The 23,077-nt window shown below is 41.5% G+C and overlaps 1 protein-coding gene across 1 annotated transcript in view; it reads left to right on the top strand.

Moving 5' to 3' along the window:
* Window positions 1-13,325: 13,325 nt before the first annotated feature.
* Window positions 13,326-23,077, top strand: part of LOC126174255 (uncharacterized) — a 46,403-nt gene continuing 36,651 nt past the window's right edge. The window contains exons 1-5 of the mRNA XM_049921024.1: window positions 13,326-13,410; window positions 18,158-18,225; window positions 18,741-18,832; window positions 20,318-20,503; window positions 22,662-22,776. Of these exons, the coding sequence (XP_049776981.1) occupies window positions 13,326-13,410; window positions 18,158-18,225; window positions 18,741-18,832; window positions 20,318-20,503; window positions 22,662-22,776 (546 nt within the window). The remainder of the gene's footprint in view (window positions 13,411-18,157; window positions 18,226-18,740; window positions 18,833-20,317; window positions 20,504-22,661; window positions 22,777-23,077) is intronic.

Genomic DNA, 23,077 nt, shown 5'->3' with positions numbered 1-23,077 from the left:
ATGTGAGCTCTAGTTGGCTGCATAAAATTTATAACCACCAGCACCCTGGATTAAATTGCAAACCTCTGTGAAGAGTGTCATGGAGTGGAGTTCTTCTGACATCATGGATGGGATGGCAAAGGAAGTGTGTGTGAAATCTTATGGGACTTTTTTAACCGCTAAGGTCATCAGTCCCTAAGCTTACACACTACTTAACCTAAATTATCCTAAGGACAAACACACACACCCATGCCCGAGGGAGGACTCGAACCTCTGCCGGGACCAGCGGCACAGTCCATGACTGCAGCGCCTCAGACCGCTCGGCTAATCCCGCGCGATGGGATGGCGACCTGTCCGCAGATTAAGTGCCTAAGTTAATGTAACCGATGTGTGTGAGATATATATATATATATATATATATATATATATATATATATATATATATATAGAGAGAGAGAGAGAGAGAGAGAGAGAGAGAAAGAGAGAGACAGGTTCAGAAAATTCAAGGAAAGCAGCGCGTTTTATTTCGGTACGAGATTGTTAAGAAAGCGCGCGAGGGGCTGAAATGCTTTCTTAACAACCTTCAATAGCAGACGCTAAAAGTTATAGAGGGGGAGCTTTACGGAGGGTCCAGTTTTAAAGAATCAGTATGCTATTTCATCCATCTCCTGTCTCACACAGTGACTATTGGAGAAATAAGAAGATTATACGTAAAGGTTCCGACAGTGTTTCGGTAACATCCACTAAAATGTTCCATCAGCAGATACGGATGTAGGTGTGTGTGTGTGTGTGTGTGTGTGTGTGTGTGTGTGTGTGTGTTTCAACGCCATTGTGTTTATATAATCATTCTCCTCTATCAGTATCTATACCGATTGTTTTTATCTTGTATAGTTTATAAATCTATAATAATAAATGTCCTGTAATTAATATAACCGAATGCTGGGAAAAGTGATGTAAATTTTTCATTATTTACGTTTCCCCCTTTCAGTTTCAATGTTATTTTGGTTTCATATTAAAACATTGTATCTTTCGACAAAACACTTGTATTTCTGTGTCAGGTGCCCTTGTAAATCTCCTCTGAAATTTTGACTGTTGTTGTACTGCTGGCTAGCTGCAGTCTTTTCGGAATGTTCAGCGTTTTCAACGTAATTTGAAGACAATCGTGTGCAACAAACTTTTAGTCTGTGTAGGGGGTCTCGGAGAAGGAGATTACAGACTCAGAAGGGGATCACACCTACTCGTTACCTTCTGTTTCGCCCCAGAAATGAAATTTACAGAAGTGGGAGCTCTAGCTGGCCAATTATTTAAAAAAATTGGATTTTTGGCATGATTCGGGTGCTATACGAGCCATTTACATTTGCATATCTTATAGACAGCAGTTGGCGTAGCGGGAATAGTGCAAATCCGAGGGTTGTAGAGTCAATTCCATAAGAGGGAACCTTTCTTGTTTTCATTTCTTACGTTACTCACAACAGAAATAAACCCAAATAGTGCCCCGTGTTGTATTTAGTAATATTTTCATAAAAGGCACGAAAAAGGAAAATGTGGGACTGCATATAAATACTCAGAAGAGTTTAAGGCGTGCAAGAGAACTTCGTATATAAAATTAGACTCTTTTACTATTTCAGGGTTTATGATTTACACTACCCTCCATAAGTTTGGAAACAGCATGCTACGTATTACAAAATAGTAAGATGAACGTTATCTGTATGAGTTACTGGTTACAATAGAAAATAATATTCTCCAGTAACACAATATTGTACAGATATTTATTGGAGACATACATACATATTGGTAAGTATTGGTATCGCTCAGTTTTATATAAACAGACTTTACATGTCCAAGCAGTTCTACTAAACACGTCAGCTGGCATAAGTCGACGGCACGAATGCGTAGAAGTACCGTACATTGTTTACAGTTCAGTTAACTTGTAGTTTCATTTGTATAAAGATAGGATACCCCACGAGAGAAGGTGATACAAGCAGCGAAAGTAATTGAAAACGGCACGTAAGTGCCAGATTCCTTATGATTTATGCGTGGAGATAATCATTATACAGCAAGAAGGCAATAGACAAAGAGAAGGGGGTAAAAAACGTTTCCACATACCGATTCGACCCCGCAACCCTTGGATTACCGCTATGTACTCTTGTAAGTAGGCTGTTTAGGGGAGAGAGATGGCGGAGTTTTGAAATTTGTTATACTGGATATTATGAACTGCTATGTATATTATGGTTTTTCAACACTATTAAGGTAAGTACATTGTTTGTTCTCTATTAAAATCTTTCATTTGCTAACTATCCCTATCAGTAGTTAGTGACTTCCGTAGTTTGAATCTTTTATTTAGCTGGCAGTAGTGGCGCTCGCTGTATTGCAGTAGTTCGAGTAACGAAGATTTTTGGTGAGGTAAGTGATTTGTGAAAGGTACAGGTTAATGTTAGTCAGGGCCATTCCTTTGTAGGGATTTCTGAAAGTCAGATTGCGTTGCGCTACAAAATATTGTGTGTTAGTTTAAGCACAGTCTTGTATAAATTGTTCTAAGGGGACGTTTCACTCTTTCCGTTACGCTAACCACTGCCCAGAAAATGTACAAATGTAAATGACTCAGGCCTCGACAGACCATCGCCAAAAATTCTGTCTTTTCTAAAAACTTGGCCATAGGGAGCTCCCACTTCCGTCAATCTCATTTCTGGCCAAGTTTTGCAAATACAAATTCGGATGAAATGGGTGACGACGAGTAGGAGCGGTCCCCTTGTCAGACGAACTGGAAAATCAAATAAGCCAAAGTTCTATGCAGAAGAACAGAAAAATAATAGAGGTAAAGAAGAAAGTTTGAAAACTTGTTCTAGGGAATCTCTAACACAAGGAAAAGAGCGTTCCGTAAATTCTGTATTTGTAACATCGATATATCAAATAAAGCGAGTGTGAAAAGTCCATTTCGTCAAAACTGCGAGATAACAATAAGATAACTAACAATAGAGAGTATCGAGACTGGTAAATGAGTTTTGCAAGAGCGAGTAACAACAATGGAGAGATAGCAGCTAAATGAGAGCCCTAGGAAGAGGTCTCTCACATTGTGTTTGTGTCTGTGACACCAAAACTGCGGCCAGCACAAAAGGTGCCGCTCCGGCGTTCCACTTGCTCTTATCGCTAGGATTCAGTAGCTTAGGATCTGGTTTCCATTTAATCCGGTTCGGTGCTGTCAGATACGGAAAGCTCTCTTTATCTTTTGGCAGAGCCCGTCGGTGCGCCGAAGCGTAGTGCGTCAAGGAAGCCGAGCGCTAATCCCTCGCAAGCTGTGACAAGAGCTCCAACACTCCGCTGACACTATCAGGTAGCAAACGCTCAGTCTCTCAGATAACACTCAATGACTTCTTTATTTAGCTGCTACGTCCACTTTCAGCCTACAATCTTCGCCTATTTTGGAAGATGGTGACGGCGCCGGCGCCGCTTCCTAATGCGAATCTGCCATTCCACTGTCACTGCTTTTTCATAAGATTGTATCGAAACATATTCCATTTTTAAGTACTAGAGACTATCAGTGAACTCGTGGCTAGTGGAATGTAACATCTGTAACCGTTCGGTTGCTGTGCTGACAACAATGGATTTTACTCTTAGAGTTCTCACCACAATTAAAATTTTTTGCTAACTCCAGAATTCGTACGAAACTTACGCTTCTTTACAAGGAATCTTAGGGTAGGTGAACAAACTTTTATTTCAAAGGAAATAAACAGAAACGAATACAAACCATGCATGCATTACGCCGTCAGTCCAATCAGTTTCGAAACTGAATTAATAAAATATAGAGAAACGTTAAAATGGTGATTTCAGTGCGTCTTGTTTTCTATAGAGTAGCCTTCCGCTTTAGAAAAGGCCATAATACGTCCAGTAAATCATATGAAACAGTAAGAAAAGTCCTTCTTTTGTATGTTATTCAACTCGTGCTTCTCATTGCCTTGAAATGTCGGTTATGTCGTCAGTGTTGACATTTCATACGAATTTCTGAAGTACTTTTTTGCAGTAGGTTCCCCTTGATAACACCATGTCTCATCACCTGCGATGATTTTTTTCCAGAAAATAATTGTAGGCGTTTTCTATTTCCAGCATGTGGCAGTAGGCATCCGCGTTTCATTATTCTTGTTCGAGAAACAAGGTGTGCGGGACAAATTTTGAACACACTTTCCTCTTCTTAAAAACATTCTGGAGAATTTCCTGAATATTTGACTTAGAAATGTTGTTCCACTGCTATTTGTAACGCAACAACGTTGACACTTAACGGTCGCACGTCCATTACTTAACGTTGCTCGCAACTGACTGGTCGAATGCACATCAGCTACATCTACAACTACAGTCTGCAAGCCATTGTGAAGTGCATGCAGAGGGCACGTCCCATTTTTCCAGTTATTAGTGATTTTTCCCGTTTCATTCACGTACGGACGGGTGTGGGGGAGGGGGTGGGTGGGTGGGTGGGAGAATTACTGTTGAAATGGTTCCGTCCGTGCTGTAGTTAAACTAATCATGTCCTCACGATCCCAACAGCGGCGATGTATAGGGGGTTGTGGTATACTCCTAGAGTTTTTTACAGTTGTCAGCTCAAGTAACCATCGTAGTTACTGCTCTGACGTCGCTTGTACTCCAGAAGAAAAATCAGATACTGAATTTTATGGACGGCCGGTGTAAGACGATGTAAGATGAAGCCTCCTGTTACAATTTAACGTTTTGTTGATTTGCTAAAGGTGTCATACAGTACCAAGTTTATGGTAGGTTAGGGAATATAAACGAACCTGAGTTTCTACAGAAATAGTTTCGGCATTCACCTTGATGAGTTCGGAGCTTCTGCAGACAGGATGTTCTTACTGTCGAGGTTCGAACCCCATCGTCCTAAATTAGAGACAGTGCTCCATCATTGCGCTCGTCTGTCACGGACACATCTGCTCTCTTTCAAAAGCTATAAATGCCATTTCTTTTTCGTGTGAGTATACTCTTTATTCAAAGACCACCTAAAACAGAAGACACCATAAAGAGCAAGACACACTAAGTACAAATAATTACCAGTGTCTTGCTCCACCGAGCGATGTGGAGCAGTGGTTACCATACTGGACTCGCCTTCGGGAGGACGACGGTTCAGTCCCGCGCCGGGCATCCTGAGTTAGCTTTTCCGTGATTACCCTAAATCGCTTCAGGCAAATACCGGGATGGTTCCTTTGACAGGGCGCGGCCGACTTCATTCCACATCCTTCCCTAATCCAATGAGACCGATTACCTCGCTGTTTGGTCTCATCCCCCAAATCAATCCAATCCAATCTTGCTGCTGAGCATATAATAATTTTTTGGATGAATTCGATTTGGATTGGTTTCATTTTGCTATTGTGGGTTTATGTAATTTTACAGCTACATTGCTTCAGTTCCCAGTTGCTGTTACTGTTAAATACCTAGTATATCTTATATTATCTTAGGATAAAGATAAATTTCCAGTAATGTTAAGCTGACAGGAAACCTTTCCCGACTTAGGTTCTCATAAAGGGACTGAAACTAAAGAACTACACTTATTTTGTTAAAATTGGTACTAGTGTGATACATTTACCCACTTCTATATACAAAAAGGCGTCACGCATTTGTATAAGTAAACATATTAAGTGGCAGGACATTCTTAAGTATAAAACGACATTTAAAGCAAGTTCGACTGAAAAGGATTCCTATAAACTAAAACTGAATGCCTGCATTCTATGGTGTCGAGCACTAATTTGATACATTATTATTCATTGCTTAGTGTGTGTCATACATTGGAGTTTATGACAAGAGAGTTAAATAATTACAATTACTTATTGCTTACGTCTAACTAAGCTCAACAGTGCTATTTTATGTCTGTAGATTTTAACAACCAATTTTGTCCTTTCCATTGCGAATTTTGTGACTGAAAGGTAAAGACAGAACAATTATAAAAGTAACAGCAACCAGTTGTCTTGAAATGTTAGTTTTATTGAATCTATCTTTCAGTTATCAACCTGTCATAATGCGTTGATTAAAAAACTACACACTAAAAGCAAACTGTGCTGCAGATACCGTCATCTAAGAATAGTTCTCATGCGACCAAAACAGCGAATGTGCTGTAAATGGCGATAAACCTGCTAACAAGGGAACCTCCCCATCGCACCCCCCTCAGATTTAGGTATAAGTTGGCACAGTGGATAGGCCTTGAAAAACTGAACACAGATCAATCGATAAAACAGGAAGAAGTTGTGTGGAACTATGAAAAAAATTAGTAAAATATACAAACTGAGTAGTCCATGGGCAACATAGGCAACATCAAGGAGAACGTCAGCTCAGGAGCGCCGTGGTCCGGTGGTTAGCGTGAGTAACTGCGTAATGAGAGGTCCTTGGTTCAAGTCTTCCTTCGACTGAAAATTTTATTTTCGCAAAATTATGATCTGTCCGTTCGTTCATTCACGTCTCTGTTCACTGTAATAAGTTTAGTGTCTGTGTTTTGCGACCGCACCGCAAAACCGTGCGATTAGTAGACGAAAGGACGTGCGTCTCCAATGGGAACCGAAAACATTTGATCGCAAGGTCATAGGTCAACCGATTCCTCCACAGAAAAACACGTCTGATACATTCTATACGACACTGGTGACGGCATATGCGTCACATGACAGGAATATGTTGTCGGCCCACCTAACTTGTACACTTAGCGAATGGGTAAAAAGATTCTTCTACCTTGCCCGATTTAGGTTTTCTTGTGGATGTGGTAATCACTCCCAAAAAAGTGATGAAAACATAAGAGTTTGTCACATAAACTGAAAATAAAAAATTAAACTCTTCACTTGAGGGAAGACTTGAACCTAGGATCTCTCGTTCCGTAGCTGCTCTCGCTAACCACGGGACCACGGCGCTCCTTGACCCCGAGTGTCCTTGATGTTGCATATCTTCGCATGGACTACTCAGTTTGTATATTTTACTAATTTTTTTCATAGTTCCACACAACTTCTTCCTGTTTTCTCGATTGATCTGTGTTCAGTTTTTCAAGGCCTATCCACTGTGCCAACTTATAACTAAATCTGAGGGGGGTGCGATGGGGAGGTTCCCTTGTAAGATCTGAACTCTAGCTTACGGACAATAAAAGTTTCTAGATATTACAACACGTCAAGTAGTTATTTCTGTTACAATTCCTTCTGTATATTACAACGTACTGCATTAAAAAGTTGTATGGTTAGTTCCAAATCCACTTAATTGGTGGAGAAATAAGTGCGCATATAACTCTTGCCCTGGTACAGTATTAGTCGTCTTCTCGTACGCCGACTCCATGTCCGGTGCTCCATATTTACAATTTATAGATATTTTTTCGTACCACATGTGCAGGCAGTATTGCCTTGCTCTCTTCTATAATCGCAAAACGTTTACACGACGATCGACTGTTAATAAATTTGGAACATTGTTGTATTACTGTAACTCGTTGCTGTTTTCCTCCATTACATTTTAAACTTAATGTCGAGACCTATGATATTTCTAATCTTCTTCAGTTTATGTGACAGACTTAATTCCACTGCATTTTCGCAAATAATTTGTCATGGGTATGCATCTAAAACTGAGTTTCCCCACCACTCATTCATGTAATTGATTCACCTCGTTGGGCTATGAATCCACAACCTTCAATGCAAATTAACATGTACCGTACATTCGATTTCCAGCGGGAACCTAAAATTAGCGAGCATGGAGTGCATGGACAGGGACTGTGAGTGAGCTGGGAGTCAGCCAGGGACCGTGCCGAGATAATTCTTGCATTTGCGATAAACACTATGTCCTATTGGAGCAGTGGTTCAACCTACTGCCTAATAAGCATCAGCTCCAGGTTTCGAGATCCGGTCCAACACACATTTTCACTCTTGGCGCTGATTCCACACGCAACTCATGTTATTAGTTCCTTCCCTTTCCTCCCATCTCCCCCTTCCATCTACAGCTGGCATAATACGTATCACAGCTGCGGATTCCGCGCGGTATCTGTTCTTTTGGACATGACTGCAAGAACACACACCATTCATTCATACACTCCTGGAAATTGAAATAAGAACACCGTGAATTCATTGTCCCAGGAAGGGGAAACTTTATTGACACATTCCTGGGGTCAGATACATCACATGATCACACTGACAGAACCACAGGCACATAGACACAGGCAACAGAGCATGCACAATGTCGGCACTAGTACAGTGTATATCCACCTTTCGCAGCAATGCAGGCTGCTATTCTCCCATGGAGACGATCGTAGAGATGCCGATCGTAGAGATGCTGGATGTAGTCCTGTGGAACGGCTTGCCATGCAATTTCCACCTGGCGCCTCAGTTGGACCAGCGTTCGTGCTGGACGTGCAGACCGCGTGAGACGACGCTTCATCCAGTCCCAAACATGCTCAATGGGGGACAGATCCGGAGATCTTGCTGGCCAGGGTAGTTGACTTACACCTTCTAGAGCACGTTGGGTGGCACGGGATACATGCGGACGTGCATTGTCCTGTTGGAACAGCAAGTTCCCTTGCCGGTCTAGGAATGGTAGAACGATGGGTTCGATGACGGTTTGGATGTACCGTGCACTATTCAGTGTCCCCTCGACGATCACCAGTGGTGTACGGCCAGTGTAGGAGATCGCTCCCCACACCATGATGCCGGGTGTTGGCCCTGTGTGCCTCGGTCGTATGCAGTCCTGATTGTGGCGCTCACCTGCACGGCGCCAAACACGCATACGACCATCATTGGCACCAAGGCAGAAGCGACTCTCATCGCTGAAGACGACACGTCTCCATTCGTCCCTCCATTCACGCCTGTCGCGACACCACTGGAGGCGGGCTGCACGATGTTGGGGCGTGAGCGGAAGACGGCCTAACGGTGTGCGGGACCGTAGCCCAGCTTCATGGAGACGGTTGCGAATGGTCCTCGCCGATACCCCAGGAGCAACAGTGTCCCTAATTTGCTGGGAAGTGGCGGTGCGGTCCCCTACGGCACTGCGTAGGATCCTACGGTCTTGGCGTGCATCTGTGCGTCGCTGCGGTCCGGTCCCATGTCGACGGGCACGTGCACCTTCCGCCGACCACTGGCGACAACATCGATGTACTGTGGAGACCTCACGCCCCACGTGTTGAGCAATTCTGCGGTACGTCCACCCGGCCTCCCGCATGCCCACTATACGCCCTCGCTCAAAGTCCGTCAACTGCACATACGGTTCATGTCCACGCTGTCGCGGCATGCTACCAGTGTTAAAGACTGCGATGGAGCTCCGTATGCCACGGCAAACTGGCTGACACTGACGGCGGCGGTGCACAAATGCTGCGCAGCTAGCGCCATTCGACGGCCAACACCGCTGTTCCTGGTGTGTCCGCTGTGCCGTGCGTGTGATCATTGCTTGTACAGCCCTCTCGCAGTGTCCGGAGCAAGTATGGTGGGTCTGACACACCGGTGTCAATGTGTTCTTTTTTTCCATTTCCAGGAGTGTATAAACTGTCACCAAGGTAAAATTTTAATTACGATGCGTTACTTAAATCTGACCCCAAGTTTCAAGCTTCATTCACACAGAAACTGTGCTCTTGTGAAACCGTGTGCATCTTTCGGAAACTGCCTGTGCTACAAGGCCTCAGTTGGTTATCGAATCGGTACTTGCTCGTTCTGCAGTCCGTTCCTGAACACTGTACAAATATACAGGGTGCAACGAGTATAACTGCCGATATTTCTATATGTGGTGCCTTAATATGTACACACATCATTGTGTTGGTTGCTTTTTCTCTGCGTCCAACAGTCTACACGCAGACACGTCACAGACTTTACGACTGCTACTTTCTGCATAATCGTCACTGCGCCACTAGGTGGGCAACGCGTATCGGGTATACACTAACCGTTTTGTGCCCATGCGTCCTCACTGCAATACCTGAGCCGCTGCCCAGGGGAAAATAAGCATTAATGGCTTTCTCTTGCCCCGTGTACTTGGAGGTACTAATCAGCCTAAAAAACATACAATTTCCAATAGCTACAATTATTAGTCTGCAAATGATTTAAATACTGTTGTAATGTTATTCAGCACGCTATCCTCAGTCACCTATAAAAAAAAAATCTGCACTTACACCAGATACATCTTGCGTGTGAGTAAGAAATGTGTAGAATACCTAATTGGTCGTTAAAAAGCAGAAATTCATTGCTAGAAGCCCATGCGACATACGAGAAGGTCGTGGTTACATGTAAGCTTGTGGACGCTCAATTGGAGTTTGTTTAAAGAAACACAAACGGAAAAATACTTGGAAGAGTGTTGGTACTGAGTCATGCTAAATTATTGATTTTGTCTTTTCATCCACGTCATGAAGTTCTCTCTTGGTTATCGATTTCAGTAAGAGATGATGATAATGATAATGGAACACAATGTAATATAGATCCGGAACTGTAGCTAGCAAATGTTTCCGTTGAATAAACTTCGACAGTCACCCAACAACTGACTGCAGTGCAATGTAAGTATGAAGGCCTAAAAGTTGAATTACTCCAGTCAGTGTCACTGCTGGTTCACGAAAAAGCGTTACCTATCAGAATGCTATATATTTCTAGCACTGGAACACTGCATGGACACAAGAATTCACTGCAGCTGCAATCCAGACTTGCACTGGCGGTAAAAACATCGCAAAATCAAGGATTTGTGCGACGTAAACGACAGTTTGTAGGCATGTTACTAGATCTCGAACGTGATGGCAATAGTAGCGCCACTGTAAGGATTCAAATCAAGTTTACTTTAAATACAAGCTGTAGCGCTCGTGCGAGTTGTTACCTTTGAAATTGGCCTGGTAAGTTAATATTAATCAACAACGCCTTTAAGGCCACAAAGACGCCATTATCATCATTTCACTGAGTTTGAACGAGGTCATGTAACAGGCCTACGAAAAGCTGGATGTTCCTTCTGCGATACTGCAGAGGGGCTTGGCAGGAATGTAGCCATGTGATTGTTGGCAGCGATGGTTACGAGAATGTACGGTCGCAAGAACACCTGTTTCCGGACGGTCACCTGGTACTACCGAGAGGGAAGACCATCGTGGTCGGTGTATGGCTCTGGTGCATCGTACTGCATCTGCAGCAGTTCGACCAAGAGTTGGCACCACAGTGACACAACGAAGTTTTACAAATCGGTTACTTCGAGGAAAGGTCCGAAGCAGACACCCCGTAGCGTCCATTCCGTTGACCCCAAACCATCCCCATTTGCGACTTCATTGGTGTCAAGCGAGAGCTCATCGAAGGACAGGTCGGAGATCTGTTGCGTTTGCTGATGAAGTCTGGTTCTGTATCTGTGTCAGTGATGGCTACGTGTTGGTTAGAAGGAAGGTAGTTGAGGACTTGTAACCAATTTGTTTGCGTGCTAGACACACTGGAACTACACCGGGAGTTACGGCCTGGGGTGCGATTTTGTATGAAAGCAGGAGCACTCTCGTGGTAATACCATGCAGCCTGACTGAAAATTTGTGCGTCAGTCTGGTGATTCGACTAGCTGTGCTCCTGTTCATGAATAGAATTCAAGGTGGTGTTTTCCAACAGGATAACTCTCGCCCACATATAACTGTTGTAACCCAACATGCTCTGCAGAGTGTCGACTTGTTGTCCTGGCCTGTTCGATCACCAGATCTATCTCCAATCGAGCACATATGGGACATCATCGGACGTCAACTCCAGCGTCATCCACAAATAGCAACAATCGTCTCTTTACGGACCAACCAAGTGCGACAGGTATGGAACTCTATCCCACAAACTGATATCTGGCGCTTCTATAACATAATGACGCACATTTGTTTATTTGCATTCAACATTCTGGCTGTTACACCGATTATTAATGTACCAGAATTTCACATTTACAGTTGCTTATCTCTCGTTTGCATTATCCTGCGATCTTGCACTGTTAGTAATGTAAATGCATCCCGAAATTCCATTGTTCTACATTAATTAGTTTTAGGTGTTTTGGCTTTTTTCTATCTTTGTATTTAATTTCGTTGGTACACTTTCGGTAGTAACGAATATAGAGTGCCAGTTTATCTACGGAAATGTTTTACTTAATGGTCTTCTTAAAGTAACCGTATCGGACGTGTATTGATCAAATACATCAACTCGTATACAGAGCTGTCATTCAGCTCTTTGTTTTGGACGATTTATCGCCATCGGATATTAGCAAAAGTTTATGATGGGTTATAACAAGTCTAACCTTACTGCAGACAATCGAGAAATGATTATCAAAATTTAAACGATCCGCGCTTCTGAAGATGTTTTAGGTAAAGAAGGTCTAAAAAAACTGCAGTCACAAAAGACAAAAATCTCAACCTGCCCAATACGTCACTGGATAAACAACGACTGCAACTGTATGGAAATGGTTCACACCATACAACATGGAAGTAATAGTACGGTACGTATCACATTAAGAAAGAAAGCTTTGTGGAGTATCGGTGTATATTAATATTGACCAAACACTAATATAAGTTTATAAGCAGCATCATTACAAAAAGAAAAAATGAATTACTGGGCTGATCAGTGGATCATAACCTCTAGTCAAAAACAATACTGTTGTGAAAGGAATTATCGAAAGGTGGTGGCCACTCCATTTCATCTGGCGGAAAGATGGTGTCTCTTGTTTCCCGTGATGAGAAATGAAATTGTGAGCATTGATTGACTTCTTATTGTTAAGAAAATAACTTCAAAATGTCTTGTTAGCCTTTAGCAACGATATAATGAAAAAATACGTGAGAACAATGCAGGTATTGAATGAAACAAGTCATTTTATAGCACGAAGGCGAATCAGGTAAACATAGGCACTTTAAATACGGATTTTTGGAACATTCATAGTTGTCATCAGAACTCGTGCTATTTGAAGTCCGCCTACATCCACATTTAAAGACGTTTGTGTGAAAGGTATGTTTAGAGCTCGCTGAAGAAGTTAGAGCGTCCGGAGGTGGGTAGCTCGCAGACCACCCACGTGTGAGCGAAGGAATCTGAGCACTGGGGAGGCACTGCACATAGTAAGCTAAAGGAGGCTGTGCCGATGAATTTGTGCATGTCTTAATAATAATAATATTAATAGTAATAATTACAGGCAGGAAATGCGACGTTGTCCGTAATGGTGCCACGAGCGCCCAAAACGATACTTATCTTTGTAAGTACTGGTTATAACACAATGACTCGTGCACCTTTCAAGGAAGAAAATTAAAATATTGACATCCAAAATTTCAATTCTCCCACTTTTTATCAAGAATTTTAGCATTTTCCGTCTCCAGCCTCACGTAAAATCTGGGTACTTGGTTACTCTGTTTGCAGAGATTACGCAGAGCGTTGGTGTTTTGCGCAGCCGACATCATGCGAACCATCCCTGCTGTGCTGTTGCTGTTTGTGACAGGAAACACCGCCGCCATGCCAACCAAGCAGCAAGGCTCCTTCCTAGGTATGTCGCTGTAACGTACGTTACCTAATTTCTGATTATATCTTGTTCTGTTTCATAATGTTTCATCTTTCAGGACGTATCACGCGCAGTCAATTATGAATTACACATTTCAGTATCACACCTTCACGGGGAATGAGAAGATTCATTTAGTAGATAACGGTACATTTCATTTAGAAGCGGCACTCGTTGCAGTATGAATCGGAAATTATCGTGTACATCCTGGAAACTAAATACATTCTAATTGAAATTATTCTATGGATCCATTATATGAAATAAAGTAGCTGTTTTTTAATACTAACTTACTCCCGTAATGTGTAAAGTTCTATTTTTAAAAAATTGTAAATCACTGAAATTATGTCCACAAAAAAAAAATTTTTTAATGAACATGCTGTTTTTTTGTTCGAGACGTGATAAGATGAGATATGGCGTCTCGGAAAGCAAACCCATTTTAGTGAATCGAAATTCTTCAGATTTTGCAATATGCTTCAATTTTTTCATAGATCCAATCTATGAAACGAAGTAGCTCCTTTTTAATGCTAACTTATTCCTGTAATTTGTAGAGTTCTATTTTTACAGAATTATAAATCACTGAAAGTATCTCCTCAAAATAATTTTTGTAATGAAATTGCTATGTTTCTGTTCGAGATCTGTTAAGATGAAATGTGGCGTCTCAGAAAGTTAACACTTACAGTGAATCTAAATTCTTCAAGCATTGCATACTTTTCATCTAAGTGATGATAAATGTCTTTAGCACAGGTCGCAAGCTATTAACGTTAAATAATGTTTATTTGAAACAGAGCAGTAATTTGTTCATGAGTAAAGCTAACTGCACTTCGTGAAAGTAGACGTCCTCGTTGCAAAGATCCGAATCAGTGGTATAATTACAAGTTTTGTCCAAATCTCCCATTTTTTAAAATTTATATATTCAGTTTTTAGAGGTACCCGTGGTCTAGGGGTAGCGTCTTTGATTCATAATCAAAACGTCTTCGGTCCCGGGTTAGATCCCCGCCACTGCCCAAATTTTGATAAATAATCATCATTGGCGGCCGAAGACTTCCGGCATAAGAAGTCAGCCTCATTCTGCCAACGGCCTTGTCAAAGAGGGCGGAGGAGCGGATAGAGGTTCAGGGCACTCTCTTATTCCAGGGGTGGGACATTTCCCCTAAAGGCGGAAGAATCAGCAATGATCAACGACATGAGGATGCAGAAGGCAATGGAAACCACTGCGTTAAAGACACGTAGCGTGTATCCACAGGACATGTGGCCTGTAATTGAAGAAGTGTCGTGATGATCTCTCCATTGGCAAAAGATTCCGGAAGAGTCCCCCATTCGGATCTCCGGGAGGGGACTGCCAAGGGGGAGGTTACCATGAGAAAAAGATTGAATAATCAACGAAAGGATAACGTTCTACGAGTCGGGGCGTGGAATGTCAGAAGCTTGAACGTGGTAGGGAAACTAGCAAATCTGGAAAGGGAAATGCAAAGGCTCAATCTAGATATAGTAGGGGTCAGTGAAGTGAAGTGGAAGGAAGACAAGGATTTCTGGTCGGATGAGTGTCGTGTAATATCAACAACAGCAGAAAATGGTATAACAGGTGTAGGATTCGTTATGAATAGGAAGGTAGGGCAGAGAGTGTGTTACTGTGAACAGTTCAGTGACCGGGTTGTTCTAATCAGAATCGACAGCAGACCAATACCGACAACGATAGTTCAGGTTTACATGCCGACGTCGCAAGCTGAAGATGAACAGATAGAGAAAGTGTATGAGGATATTGAAAGGGTAATGCAGTATGTAAAGGGGGACGAAAATCTAATAGTCATGTGCGACTGGAGGGCAGTTGTAGGGGAAGGAGTAGAAGAAAAGGTTACAGGAGAATATGGGCTTGGGACAAGGAATGAAAGAGGAGAAAGTAATTGAGACCTGTAACAAGTTTCAGCTAGTAATAGCGAATACCCTGTTGAAGAATCACAAGAGGAGGAGGTATACTTGGAAAAGGCCGGGAGATACGGGAAGATTTCAATTAGATTACATCATGGACAGGCAGACATTCCGAAACCAGATACTGGATTGTAAGGCGTACCCAGGAGCAGATATAGACTCAGATCACAATATAGTAGTGATGAAGAATAGGCTGAAGTTCAAGACATTAGTCAGGAAGAATCAATACGCAAAGAAGTTGGATACGGAAGTACTAAGGAATGACGAGATACGTTTGAAGTTCTCTAACGCTATAGATACAGCAATAAGGAATAGCGCAGTAGGCAGTATAGTTGAAGAGGAATGGACATCTCTAAAAAGGGCCATCACAGAAGTTGGGAAGGAAAACATAGGTACGAAGAAGGTAGCTGCGAAGAAACCATGGGTAACAGAAGAAATACTTCAGTTGATTGATGAAAGGAGGAAGTCCAAACATGTTCCGGGAAAAACAGGAATACTGAAATACAAGTCGCTGAGGAATGAAATAAATAGGAAGTGCAGGGAAGCTAAGACGAAATGGCTGCAGGAAAAATGTGAAGACATCGAAAAAGATATGATTGTCGGAAGGACAGACTCAGCATACAGGAAAGTCAAAACTACCTTTGGCGACATTAAAAGCAACGGTGGTAACATTAAGAGTGCAACGGGAATTCCACTGTTAAATGCAGAGGAGAGAGCAGATAGGTGGAAAGAATACATTGAAAGCCTCTATGAGGGTGAAGATTTATCTGATGTGATAGAAGAAGAAACAGGAGTCCATTTAGAAGAGATAGGGGATCCAGTACTAGAACCGGAATTTACAAGAGCTTTGGAGGACTTACGGTCAGATAAGGCAGAAGGGATAGATAACATTCCATCAGAATTTCTAAAATCATTGGGGGAAGTGGCAACAAAACGACTATTCACGATGTAGAATATACGAGTCTGGCGATATACCATCTGACTTTCGGAAAAGCATCATCCACATAATTCCGAAGACGGCAAGAGCTGACAAGTGCGAGAATTATCGCACAATCAGCTTAACAGCTCATGCATCGAAGATGCTTACAAGAATAATATACAGAAGAATGGAAAAGAAAATTGAGAATGAGCTAGGTGACGATCAGTTTGGCTTTAGGAAAAGTAAAGGGACGAGAGAGGCTATTCTGACGTTACGGCTAATAATGGAAGCAAGGCTAAAGAATAATCAAGACACTTTCATAGGATTTGTCGACTAGGAAAAAGCGTTCGACAATATAAAATGGTGCAAGCTGTTCGAGATTCTGAAAAAAGTAGGGGTGAGCTATAGGGAGAGACGGGTCATATACAATATGTACAACAACCAAGAGGGAATAATGAGAGTGGACGATCAAGAACGAAGTGCTTGTATTAAGAAGGTGTAAGACAAGGCTGTAGCCTTTCGCCCCTACTCTTCAATCTGTACATCGAGGAAGCAATGATGGAAATAAAAGAAAGGTTCAGGAGTGGAATTTAAATACAAGGTGAAAGGATATCAATGATACGATTCGCTGATGACATTGCTATCCTGAGTGAAAGTGAAGAAGAATTAAATGATCTGCTGAAAGGAATGAATAGTCTAATGAGTACACGGTATGGTTTGAGAGTAAATCGGAGGAAGACGAAGGTAATGAGAAGTAGTAGAAATGAGAACAGCGAGAAACTTAACATCAAGATTGATGGTCACGACGTCAATGAAGTTAAGGAATTCTGCTACCTAGGCAGTAAAATAACCAATGACGGACGGAGCAAGGAGGACATCAAAAGCAGACTCACTATGGCAAAAAAGGCATTCCTGGCCAAGAGAAGTCTATTAATATCAAATACCGGCCTTAATTTGAGGAAGAAATTTCTGAGGATGTACGTCTGGAGTACAGCATTGTATGATAGTCAAACATGGACTGTGGGAAAACCGGAACAGAAGAGAATCGAAGCATTTGAGATGTGGTGTTATAGACGAATGTTGAAAATTGGGTGGACTGATAAGGTAAGGAATGAGGAGGTTCTACGCAGAATCGGAGAGGAAAGGAATATGTGGAAAACACTGATAAGGAGAAGGGACAGGATGATAGGACATCTGCTAAGACATGAGGGAATGACTTCCATGGTACTAGAGGGAGCTGTAGAGGGCAAAAACTGTAGAGGAAGTCAGAGATAGGAATACGTCAAGCAAATAATTGAGGACGTAGGTTGCAAGTGCTACTCTGAGATGAAGAGGTTAGCACAGGAAAGGAATTCGTGGCGGGCCGCATCAAACCAGTCAGTAGACTGATGACCAAAAAAAGAAATTCAGATTTTGCGTTAGTCTCAGTTTAAATGTAGTATCAGATTCAAAGTATTGAATATAATGCCATGTGAGGATACAGTCTTCTATTTATATGGAAAGTATAGGTTAAACAACATAGAAGGGTTTTTTAAATCGTAAATAGAGTTGTTGCATACGAATGTGAACGGAATCCTGTGACGTAGGTTTTCCTAAATCTGCCACCGTCCCATTTCGGTAGTTTCATTAAACCATGCGATAGAAAACAAGTTCTTAACTGGTAGTTTACATGCAAACACCAACGCACTTGTCTATTACTGCTTCCTTATAAATTGTATTATTGTCACCCTACGTCCCGATAAAATAGTGTTCTCTTCACCCCATGTTATCACTCTCGTTGGCTGTTAGTGAATACCTCGGAACATTTACATTTAGAGCAATAGACATGACTCTACGGCTTGCTGTTTCGGCAATTTCACTCATAGTATCCCATTGGACTTCTGTTCGCAGCTATTGAAGAGCCCTTGAAGACAGCTCTGAAGAGTGCTGAGCCGCGCTTTAATGCTCACATTATTGACGTAAGTGCTATTGTCTCTTATTTATACACTTAAAATACAGAAATAGTCACGATTGAAATATTCATATTAGTTTTATTCATTTAGTAACATCGTTGTTGAAGAATTCTTGCAGAAGTAGCCATTCTACTTGGCTTCACTAGTATTATTAGACAGAATATTGACTACCTGTACTAGTACAATGGATATCCGGCAAATAATTTGTCTCATAGCTTCAGCAAGAGCAAATAAAAAAACGCTTTCTTTTAAAACTGAAAACAGTTTAAAATTTGATGCATTCTAGATAAATGTATTTCCTTATTGTCCGTTTTGTGTGGGTAAAAATAGATAAAACAAGTTGTCGGTCTGTAGCAACAATAATACTGCACTACGTAACACATATTTTATTTCTCTGGTTACTTCGTCAGAAAATTCATGCTAAGAACTAGAAAATGTTTCGATTAACATCATGATTAGTGAGGTGTTTTCACTTCTTGAGGTGGGAGAATGACAGGTTTTTGTTTCTGTATTTACTACAGGCGTCCAAGACTATGCCACCCGTGCCCGCCTTTAGATCCCTGCAGGCTATCCTCAAGGACATCTTCTTCCAGCCTACTAAGGAAACGTCGGTGTAAGTAGCTGCTAAATGTATGAGTACTTTAGATTTCACGAATGTCCTATTTCAGTACGTTGTTGGTTACATTCCTTGACGTTCTTGTGGTCAGCATGTTCCCGCTCCACTCACTGTTATAAATCCTGATCATGACCTTTATGAACAGTACGTAACTACATAAAAATATTGAATGAATCTTCAACAAGTCTGGCTCAACCACATACAACAACAACACACAAATTTTTACGTAGCAGAAGAAATAAGTGTCTTCAGCATCATAAATATGTTAGTACAATAACTGTACTGCAAGGAGGTTATTGACGCACTTTCACCTAATCATAGATAAAATCAAAATTAAAATCAATATTGTGTTTCGTAAAGGTGTTTCTCATGTTAAAAGCTAGTATTCATCGTCAGAGGTATTGCTATTAAGGTCATGTTAGCTTCATTCCACATTATCAAATTTATGATTTCCTTGTAATTTGTCAGACTATGTGCCAAGAAAGGGAAGGCACTACTCTGAGAATGTTATCACTTTCTGTACGTCAGCCATAAACTGTAATATTAGCTATTCAGATCGGCATATAGCATAATATGAGGTAGAAGTATGCCTGTGACTATTACACAATTGCATTAACACTGCTTCAGGTCGCTAAGTAACAAGAGTTCACATGTTTTAAAAACTTAGTCGACGCTCTTCAGGAAAAACCATTATCAGAATATCTGTCAAACAGAAGATTAGTCCGCTCGGGGTAGCCGCGCGGTCTTGGGCGTACTGTCACGTTCGCGCGGCTCTCCCCGTCGAACGTTCGAGTCCTCCCTCGGATATTGGTGCGTGTGTTGTCCTTAGCGTAAGTAAGTTTAAGCTATATTACGTAATGTGACAGATTAGGGACCGATGACCTCAGTAATTTGGTCCCTTAGGATCTTACCACAAACTTCCAGTTTCCAAAAGTTTACAATTGTAATGCAAGCACAAATTACATGTCCGTATTAAGTACAAACCAGATTCATAGACAACCAAATTTATGCATCAAAAACAAAATTATTACAAAGTATCATTTCAACTGAATGTGTATAAGTGGAGTTGTCACTTGTCAAGGTACCGTGTATTGTATTGGTTTCTTGGTATGTAAACTTGGATGTCTATGAAATGTCTAGGTTTGTATTTAAAATGTCATTTGTAATTTGTGCTTTTGACAACTATACCGGCCGCTGTGGCCGAGCGGTTCTAGGCGCTTCAGTCCGGGACCGAGCTGCGGTCACAGGTTCGAATCCTGACTAAGGCATGGATGTGTGTGATACCCTTAGGTTATTTAGGTTTAAAGGTTTAAGTAGTTCTAAGTCTAGGGGACTGATGACCTCAGATGTTAAGTAATACAACGCGACAACATGGTTTTGATAACACGTGCATAGGTAATGGGACATGTAGCGCTAGACCCCTCACTAGACTTTCGCTCAGCTTTCTTTGCGATGTCTGCTGCAGAGACCATCCTGTTTCAGGGAGCTGAACGGTATTGAGATCATATCGACACCAATTCTCAACGTGACATCCTGCAAAGTGGACCTGCCGTTCCTCAACATGGTCGTCGAAGGCAGCATCGGCACCATCGCCATCGCGGGCAACTACTCCATTGTGTCGCACCCCATCCTCAGGATGCTGCCTGCCTTCAGCCGCGGCACTTTCGGGTAGAGTGCCTCCTTCCTTTCTTCCCGCTAACCAATGCGCCCACAGAAAATCACGCTTGTTTCAATGTAATTCACATTTTCTTGTGTTTCAAACAACGGCGAAATTATTACGATGGAACAACTGGCAAGCATTACTTGTTATCTTACCATTATTTTGATAAATCATAACGTTTAGGATCTAAGTGGAACCACCAGTCTTTCGACGTAAATATTAAGAATCGAAAATAAACACAAACGAGGTTATGTCATCGTTTGTGGTAAGTTAAAACTGTATGTCGGTCAGGACTCGAGCCCAGACACTTGCCTTTAGTGGCCATACTCTTCCAGATGCTAGTATGGAGCATGCTCATTGACCTGCAGCAAGCTGAAGCACTCGAGTGACTTAAATGGTAGAGCAAAGTCCACTGAAGGTAAAGGCAGCTATGCACGTTCGAGTCCTCTGCCGACATACAGTTTTAACTTATCGCAAATGATCGATATGGCGCAAAATGTGCCAGAAGTAAAAGAATTTCTCTGCAAATGAGGTTCCAGGACAACACAGGAACCAAACACATGTTATGCCACCCACCTACCACTGAAAATTTAAATGAATCTAGATGACATTCTGCAAAAGAAGCGTTCTTCGCAAAATGAACACATACTTAAAATCTGTGTACATAAAGTGATCAGAAAAGTTTATTCTTTTTTCACTGGAAAAGTATTTGAATTTGAAAGAAGTTATTTGATTAACAGACTGAGAAACGTGTTTCACCTGATTGATTAAATAACTTGCCAAATCTTCTTCACTAATCTGCGCGCATTAGAACATAAAAAACGATAAGTGGCATTGATATCTGAGATCAGCTCATTTCGGATTTCGTGTGTTGACTTCGACTTTCGCTTCGACCACCGGATAGATTGTCACAAATAATTCCCGTTTGCTCCCAAATATCGAAAATTAATTTACGCTAGGAAGTCAAGTGTACGCAGATAAAAGATTGGTAGTCAACACACTACGGTTGAAACTGTACTTTGCGAATGAGTACACCCACGTGAAATGCGTAGACGTAGCAAAGTAATGCAACGAAGGTGACTAATAGGAGTGCTTCTAGCAACCCAAGAAATTACCACGTAGAAAGTTAGGAAGCTCTGTAACATGGTCACTGATCAATTGAAAAAAGAAATGACTACTCAAGCAAATCACATCGTTGACAGCAATAGCACAGTTTTCCTTCCAGGACGGCGGCATTTGTTGATTTTCGTACTCAGATTGATGTCATACTGCGTCTTCGTGGAGACTAGTAACCATTCTACAAAGCGTTAGGAAAGTTTCGGATTACCTCAATACCACAGACATTGAGAGCGACAGTGATGCTTGTCAAAAGAACACGATATTACTGTGATTTTGAGAACACTACTTTAAATTCCAGTGCTTGCCGTAGACCTCAAACTTGCGGAATATGGACTTTACCATCACACTTCACAAATAGCTTCCTCTGAATTCTTAGAAGTTACATCGACATTTAATGCCACTTACGCCTAGCCTGGTATTAAGTACCTACAAACGAGTTCCAAAGGTTGTTTTCAGCCATTTTAGAACGATGCTCGTGGTAACAAGCCCTGTCGAATATTTTACACATACTTCGTATGTATTATGACTCATCTCTCGTACATGTGATGACACATTGCTGTCGAAGAATACGAGTGAAGTGAAAAATTATCGCTAACAGAACCTGCAGAATAATCATTAATGTATTTAACGCAGAATCCAATGTAGTTCCTGTTTAGTGTTTGCTTAGATACAATGGAATTCTCTAGGTGCAGCGATTTCGGAACATGCAACGTACGTACCCGCAGTATCTTCTAAATTTGCTGAATTTCAGTCTTACGTTAAGACTAGTTTTGTTTTGACCAAAGAAAAAAGCCTCTCTTCATATGAAAATATATTTGATGGTGTGTTTGTACAAGACACAGAAACATTCAGCGTGCTACAGTGACAGATTTGAAATGGTATGTGCTTAACAATAAAAAGTCCCCGTGGTAAAACCTCAACAAATGGTTACCAGTAAGGATAGACACAGGAACGAGATACAGTTTTGATAAAAAATGTTATATATGTTCGTAAACACAATAGTACACAAAATATGTGTGTGTGACGACGTTTGTGTTGTTGTAACAGGGTGTCCTTGCGGTCGATTGGATTCAAAGGGCGCATTGGTCTCAAGGTGGACGGCGACAACTTACGCTCGCAGAACTACGACATTGAATACTCGCCCGTGCATACTGCAGTGACAGTGAGTAAACCAGCATTTCTCTCAGTGCATTAATGACGTTTCTCGTTACACCTGTAGTTCTCATCCAGCACACCAACTGCTGCATGATGTGTCACACACGAGGCCCACTTGCTTCCACAAATTAATTACGTGTGTAATGTACTTTGCGCTTATGAGTAAAGGTGTAAATTGAGACTAAGAGTCAGCCAGATAGTTCTGAAGTAGTCGAAACTAATTTTAGCAAAATAAAGATTCATACTAGCTTTTTAGTGATGAAAGCAAAAAAAAACAATTAAAAAATTATTACGAAGCTTATTTGTGC

The sequence above is a fragment of the Schistocerca cancellata genome, chromosome 1, assembly GCF_023864275.1.
Source record: "Schistocerca cancellata isolate TAMUIC-IGC-003103 chromosome 1, iqSchCanc2.1, whole genome shotgun sequence".
NCBI lineage: Eukaryota > Metazoa > Arthropoda > Insecta > Orthoptera > Acrididae > Schistocerca > Schistocerca cancellata.
Note: the sequence above shows the minus strand (reverse complement) of the source record. Positions and strands in the feature narration are given on the sequence as shown.